Genomic DNA, 7,812 nt, shown 5'->3' with positions numbered 1-7,812 from the left:
ATTATTGGCAGGGCATCTTGAGATGCTGACATTGCCATAGCAATAGCTAAAGCTTCCTCCTCTTCAGCTTCCATCTTTTCCTTGCATTTTTGATTATGATTTACATCATCTTTGTAAGTATCATCATTTTCTGCCCGCTCAGGAGAAAGAACTGCAACTTCAGACTTGAATGTAACTGTGCCATCATTTGTTGGCATGGAGGCCTCGAGCAGGTCCTCAATACTGGAGTTGAGCTCTGCATTAACATCCAACCGACATTTTTCATCTACTGGTGTGAACACTGTCTCTTCACTTGGTATGACTGCACCACTGCTACTACTAGTATTGCCATCGCACTGTGAAATATCATTCAGGTCAAGTGTCATACTGTTTTTTAAGGTTTCTCCCTGCTTGTTCCCATCACCTGGGGTGGGTCGTGATGGCTTTGGCCTGTGTATGTGACTGGATGGCAATGGCCTGGCTTGGGTAAAAACTGGAGAAAGTTTCTCTGATTCTTTATTTTCAGAACAGTTTCTCTGAAACTGGAGAGAAAGTTTCCGCTGTGATTGAGGAGAAGGTAAGGGGATTTTGCAGGGAATGAATCCCTGAGGTCTGACTTTAGAGACATCTGCTACAGTGCCAGCTGGTACAGATGGGTTTGAAGGAGACAGAAGCGTTGGGAATAGTGACTGGGAATGACCAGATGAGGGAGAAGAGTTCAAACACTGACTTTGGGGTTTTCCTTTCATTTGAATGGCTGGCTTTGGTTGCTCAGTGGTTACTGAAACGGGAAGTCCCACAGCAAGGCCAGCCAGCGTCTCAGAAATGTCCTCTGGACTGGCACTCATTTTTTTATCACTTGAACCTTTCCCACTTTTCCCTGATAACTGGACAGTATTGTTAGGAGTATTATTTTCTGTAGCTTCTGGAGAGTTATCTGGTACAGGTAGCTGCAAAAAGTCTTCATGTTGACATTCCCCAGAGTGCATTTCTTCCATGCCTAGCTGGATGGCTTCTGCAATTTCCATTTCATCTGCTATTGCCATCAGACGTCGACGCATCCTTGCATAATGAGTTGAGCTTGTCACACTCAACATTTCTAACAGCTTTACAAAAACATGGGGCACTCTTGCCACCATTCTTGCTGCGCTCAAAAATACTCTCCGTGATAGTTTACCAACCATTGAATGGGAATTGTCAATTGACTGCAAGGCGAAAGTCAAGAGGGAGAGAAGCTTCTTATACCTAAAAAAAGAGAAGAGGTGTTTTATATACTGATATGCTCTAGTTAACTAGTGCCCAGAAAGTAATTTCAAGACAGTGTATTTAGCTGGCAGTTCTGCAGTAGAAAGGACGCTTATTGGTGCACTGGTGCTTCAAAATTGTTCCACAGGTCAGTTTTTAAAAAAAGTCAACCGTTTACTCTATGAAGTGCACTTTTGCATATAAACATATACTATTTGTTTACAGGAATTAGAATTTTTTTTTTTTTTTAAGAAATCACCAACAACACATTCAACCATGAAGAATAATAGTCACATAGTAAGCAAGTACCTGTCTACTACGGTATCAGCCTGTAAAACATCCCCACAGACAATGTGGGGATAAAATTCTCCAGGAAATTCCAACAGAAGTCTGTCTATTAGACAGAGTCGCCCCAGTAGCGCTTGCCAGTTGCTAGATTCGGTTTGTGTTCCGAGAATACAATTTAAGACATAATCAACACCACCAATACCAATGGACCCTATAAAAAAAGTTGATAAATATTACATATTTTTATAATCTGTATCATACAGAAACACACATTGTGCACCCAAATTACCCCCCTCCCAAACTGCTGAGAGAAATACTGTTCTCTTTGCCATGCTGATATTGGATAAACCCTGTATTAAATTTAAAATGCTTCAGTATATTTGCTTGTAATTAGAATTCAATTATATATGAAAAGCTATTATTACCAGATTTAAGTATTTCTCTCCCAACTGCCAGCTCGCCTGCTTGGCCTTTACACATCTCCAATAGCGTTGAGACTGAAAGTTGACTTGTTCGACTGTAAGAAATTAAAACCAAAAAAAACCCCTTTTAGCAGACGTTTTCAAGGAAAAACATTCTAATAATTATATTTCAATAATCATTAACTTGGAATTGTGCATGGAAAATGACTTCACATCACTTTATTCCAATACATTTCTATAATATAATCTGTAAGCTACCAATAGCTGTGACATTTTTTACAAGGATACTTCCAGGGAAAGTAGTATCTATCAATAAACAAACAACAACCCAAATAGGACCTCAACCTCTTGCAAAAACAGGCCCACTCCAAGAATCCAGCAAACAAGGAACAGTTCTATTTCACTGATTCCTTGAACTTTAGATATTCTATTGCTAGACTATTGCCGGGGCATCTCTAGCTGCAGTTTCAGAAGAAATGCTGCTTAGGAACTAAACCTAAAGAAACAAAAATCAAGCTGGTGGACTTCTGCATCTAGTTTACAGTACACATGAAGAAACTGCTCATCTGGCAGAAGAAATGGGGTAGCTTGGGACAGGAAGAGAAGGCATACTAAGCTAGAAATGCCAAGGGCATTCACTCAGAATAGCCATCTTCTAACATTAGACTGTGAAACAAAAAGTAGAAGTGTTATGTTAACACTTCACAGCACAGATGTACAACAGCTTTCATTGAAGGAAACATACACGATTGGTACTTGCTGACTGCTTAAAGGTAAGTCACAAGAATTAGACCAAAGCAGTACCAACTGAGATGTAGAGGGTGGTCGATGACTGCACCTAACATCTTCCTTTATTTTAAGGGGGAAAAGAGGCCTTATGAAAGCAACGTATCATTTAAGATCTGTAAATGTTGGAAAAAATACAATCAGTGCCTTCAAAACCTACATCTTTCAAGCCAGAAGCTTGTTGGTAGCAATTAGACTTTAACAAAAAATGATATATTTATATTTATGGTCCACACGTTTTATTTCACCACTACCTATAAATGGTCTCCTCGTTTCACATAAATAGCAACAAATGAAGCTTCAAGACATTTCAGTAACAATCCAAAATGAATTTGAAGTTCATGAGACACCATACCTGTTGGCATCTGCACACTTAACTAATATCGTCTCTACAACTGGCTTGAGAAGTCGCTGTAGTTTAGTCCTCTCTGCCAAAGTGTGACAGGGAGTATACACCAGCATGGCTCTTAAAGTTTTCTAAGAGAAAGAAAAAAAGAAATACATATGAAATCAAATTAGCTACACAAATTTTAATTTTTTTAAGAGAGTTTTAAATAGTTTTATGTAAATTGCATTCCAAGTATCAGTGAAATGTCAAAAGGATATATAGCTTACTACATATTCACTGTTAGAATTAGTGATGTATTCTTTGAGATTGGGAAGAACCTAGTCATACAAGTACTGTTAATACTCAGCACAGTAGCAAGCATTTCCTTGTATTTGGACAGTGGAATCATGCCATTTCACTCACGCCGTTTCACTCTTGCTGAATATTTTGTTCATCCCGCTTTCAGATGACGATCAGAAGTTAAGTCATCAGTAGTGCTCAACAATTACAAGGATTCCTGACTTCATGGATCTCCTCCCTTCCCCTCCCCTTCAAAAATGAAGTCACCAGGAAATTACTAGAATACAATGAGTAAACAACTACTTACTAAAGCAGCAACATACACTTTGTAGACAGGGTCAGCACAGACCATGGACAGCACACTGCAGCAGGATTCCACCACCACATCTCCTGAGATACTGGTCTGAGATGACCCACTAGCTGCTCCCAGAGCTCCAGCACTTGTGTTGTTTCCATTGCTACTTCCAGAATTTCCAGTGCTTTCACCATTAGCCAGTAATAGAGCACCACTAACATCATGGGAAAGACGCCTAAGTGCCATCTCTCGTATATTCCAGTTTCGAGAAAACAAGCAGCCAACTAACTCCATTCCAAATACCTGCCAAGGAAAAAGCAATGTTACAGGAGTCAAATTGAATAATACTGCAACTTAAGTACCTAAGAAGAGCAATCAAAAAGAGTGAAGAAATGTTTCTGGTGAAAAATCACCTTAAGAAGTCTGACAGCAAAAACGTGTCAGAAAGTGCAGTGTCTTAAGACTCTGTGAAAGAAATGAAACATCATAAATGTTAAGTCATTGGTTCTCCAAAAACTCTGTTAAAAGAAGTGGGAAGATGACTCTACGGATGGTTTCGTGCACTTTGAATTTTAATTATTCAGTATGGAGTTTGTTTCTAGACATACAACCAAAACTAGAGTTAAGAACACTACGTTTTATTACATGATCCTTTAATATTAGACCTGAAATGAAGTCCAAAACTGAAACCCCAGTTAAAACAAGAGTAGAAAACCTTCTCTTCTAATGCAAGTTAAATAAAATTCTTTCCAATAATAATCAACCATAAAGATTCAGAATAAATTTTTGAATTGTTGATCTGAAAAATCTAGCAAAACAGCTCAAAATCGGTACATTTGAAGCTATTTTTACAAAGTAAAATTACCTGTATCCAAGGCTCAGCTAAATCTTTATAGGCAGAAGGGATCTGCTGGACCCCATAATGAGTAAGGTTAAAATTGCTATCTTGGGTTCTTCTCTGAGATCCAGCTGTAGATTGCTGCTGAGTTTGTTGCTGAACCACACGGAGAACAGAAGAATCCACAGGGCTTGGCAATTCATGACTACAAGATTAAAAACAAATAATGTGGATTAACAAATGAAACATTTACTGAAGTAAATACTTGAGCATATTTAGGAACATCAACTAAAGACCCAGAAACAGACAGTTCATTATACACAGACTGAATCCTTACCTATAGAAATCATGAGATCTCCATTTAGATCTACAAAGAGGACAGATAAGTGGCTCTCTGTTTCTTCTGCATTCTTCTGCCCCTGGAGCACAGAAACAGCGTAATACATACTTCAGTTTTACAGCGTATAAAAACAGAAGATGTCATTACTATTTCTAAGTTTTATTGAAGAATGTTAGTTTCAGCATAAATGCTTCAGAACTGCGCCATTTGCAGCTCAAGACTGAAAAATATGGGCATTTAGACATTGTTTGCATGCAGAAATGCTTTAGTTTAGCACTACAATTAATATTAAAAGTTATGAACTGAAAAATGCAGTTCCTTTTGTACCTTAAACATAGGCAATACTTTTTCAAAAGTATTAAAACATGGGAGGTGAAATTTTATTTGTTAAAGCAAACTGTAACTATTTATATACTTTATTTAACGTAGTATGTAAGCACACTCCGTACTTCACTATATAATCCTAGCTGATAGCAGACGACTTTCATGCACGCTAATCACAAGTCACAGGGACTAAACGTCTGTTCCTAACCTTGCTCTAACCGGACATAATCTTTTCACTCACGTAAAAGAGGCTCAAATGTCTAGCCCTGCAGTTAACTTCTTTCTCAAAGTATCAAATTACAAACTTGATTTGTGAGTAATTGATAAAACAAGGCATATCAATAGTACCTGAATGATACCAAACACTCTCAAAGAGCTACCAGTCATCACTTACAAACAGGTTTCTGGTTTTGGTTGTCGTGTTTTGTTTTTGTTTTTTTGTTTGTTTTGGTTTGTTGGGGTTTAGGGTTTTTTTTACTTTTAAAACAAACAAACAAAAAAACCCAATGAAAATACACCAAGTTATAATACTTTCACATATTTAGAGTCACCAGAACTTAAGACAAAGATGTCAACATACATATTGACATGCAGTGGTGGTGTAATTTGTTCCTGCAGCCATCTTCACACACAGTTAGGCTCTCTTCATCCAGCATGCCTAACAAGCAAATGGGGCACATCTGTTCTTCTTCATCCTTCATACTACAGAAATAGATATTTGTGATTGTGAAAGTGGGAGATCAGAATTCAGAACAGGTTTTAACAGTGAAAAAAGATTAACTTCCAGTTTGGAACAGTCACTTCCGAATAACTATAGGCTATTCATGAATCATTCTCCTAAACCTTGGTCTGAATAAGTAAGCAACCAAATTTTTAGAAGCACTGAGTACAGACAACACTTTGTTGAACTGAAAGGGAAAGTCACAAAATGCATGACATCTTTTCAAACTAGGTCAGATACCAATTAGAGATTGAAAGGCCCGGCCTTGGGCACTTACATTTTTTTCCCTAGGGCTTCTTTAAACAAACCAACCTTTGCTTTTTTACTTATTTGGTTTTGAAAAACTAAGGACTTTTTATATTTTGAAAGCTACCCACATTTTTCTTCCAAACACACTCATTTCAGAGTACTGAATCACAAGGCAGTCTTCAGCCCCTTACAGGAAACTGCAAATACTATTTGATGAAAATATGTAAAACTCAAAAAATTAACAGAAGGTAACAGACACTCAAGAATTTTCTGCCACTAACAGAAATAGATACAATAGTTTCACATGAACACGTCACATGTAGATTTAAAAAAAAAACCAAAAAACAAACCCAAAATATTTTCCCCATTTTACAGGTTGCTTCCATTCTATTTACTACCCCTTAATTTTTAAATGGATATAACCAGAGATTTCACCAGAAAAATTATTCTGAACTTAGGCAACATGTAGTAAAAGCCACATTTTAATCTTCTGTAATATTGTTTAAATGTTAACAATTTTTTAACGTTAAAAACTCGTACTATTAATAACAAAAATTTAAGTTATGGTTGATGTATGTCTAGAAGTTTGCAGGAACCTTGTATTTGTTCACCAATAATATATTTTTAAAATAAAATTAATTTGTATATACATTATTTCTATACACATATATTCAACTTCTATTTCCTTGCAAATGGTTGACACTATCTTTTTTCCTTGAAAAATCCACAAAAATTAGCTTACAGTGAAAAAAATCGTTTCCACAGCACATACAGAAACACAAGTATTGATTTAAAACTTATTTTTTAAGAATTAGTAGTAAACAAAAAGTAATTGCAAGTCACAGTAATTATCAGAACTTTTATCTCAAATGAATCTGATGTTCAGTGTTCTCCAATACTTATAATCATGCAAGATCAGACTTGCACTGAACAGCAACTTATCTCATTGAACCAGCAATGCTAGGAACTAATGATCGTGTACTGGCAAACAACTGAAAAATCTTTCAGCCTGTAAAAAATGAGAACTAGTGCTGTGAAGTTCACAATCCAGTGAAGCTAAGGAACTGATACACAAGGAACTGATTTGCCAGATAAGTAGTCCCAGAGTAGATATATATAATTAACTGCTTTGTTTATGCAATTTATTTACAGTGACACAATTTGGCAATTTGGAAAAATAATTAAAAGATGATGGGACATTAAGGCCAGGCCACAATCTGTACATCAGATTCTTTTCACAACTCTACTTAACATTTTTCAAACAGAAGTTATAAAGCAAATATATCCACTTGGTACCATGATGACTAATGTATGCTTGACTCAATTGTTTGCAAATACAGAGACTTAACGTAGCTTGAAATGAAAGCAGCTTTGAACAAAAAGAATGTAGGTGATTCTAAACCTTGAAAATTAGAAGAAGACTACAGAATAAAGCTTTTAATTCCTTTAGAAAAATACTAACCTGTTTTCTGAACTAGATGTAGAAGTACTAGATGATGACAATGTATGAGAATTTGACATGCGTGAGACAAACTTCTGGATGGTGTTACGAGATGGAGCTTTGATCCTCGAGCTACGCCTACTGTGATATTTCTGGAACAAACTCTCAACCTAACATCAGAAAAAGATAGCAACAGTCGTATTTATGCTATGAATAGCTTGTAATTAAAAGCAATATTACTGAAGCTTAACTACTG

General features: G+C 36.5%; 1 protein-coding gene across 1 annotated transcript in view; it reads right to left on the bottom strand.

Moving 5' to 3' along the window:
- Nucleotides 1–7,812, bottom strand: part of MAP3K1 (mitogen-activated protein kinase kinase kinase 1) — a 49,044-nt gene that overhangs the window by 9,705 nt on the left and 31,527 nt on the right. The window contains exons 6-14 of the mRNA XM_009648280.2: nt 7,578–7,726; nt 5,726–5,847; nt 4,819–4,900; nt 4,509–4,686; nt 3,656–3,946; nt 3,076–3,197; nt 1,938–2,029; nt 1,534–1,723; nt 6–1,224 (exon numbers count right to left, since the gene is read on the bottom strand). Coding sequence (XP_009646575.2) covers nt 6–1,224; nt 1,534–1,723; nt 1,938–2,029; nt 3,076–3,197; nt 3,656–3,946; nt 4,509–4,686; nt 4,819–4,900; nt 5,726–5,847; nt 7,578–7,726 — 2,445 coding nt within the window. The remainder of the gene's footprint in view (nt 1–5; nt 1,225–1,533; nt 1,724–1,937; nt 2,030–3,075; nt 3,198–3,655; nt 3,947–4,508; nt 4,687–4,818; nt 4,901–5,725; nt 5,848–7,577; nt 7,727–7,812) is intronic.

This window comes from Egretta garzetta, unplaced genomic scaffold (genome assembly GCF_000687185.1).
Source record: "Egretta garzetta isolate BGI_Z169 unplaced genomic scaffold, ASM68718v1 scaffold471, whole genome shotgun sequence".
Taxonomy (NCBI): domain Eukaryota; kingdom Metazoa; phylum Chordata; class Aves; order Pelecaniformes; family Ardeidae; genus Egretta; species Egretta garzetta.
The sequence above is the reverse complement of the archived record's forward strand: the minus strand, read 5'-3'. Positions and strand labels throughout refer to the sequence as shown.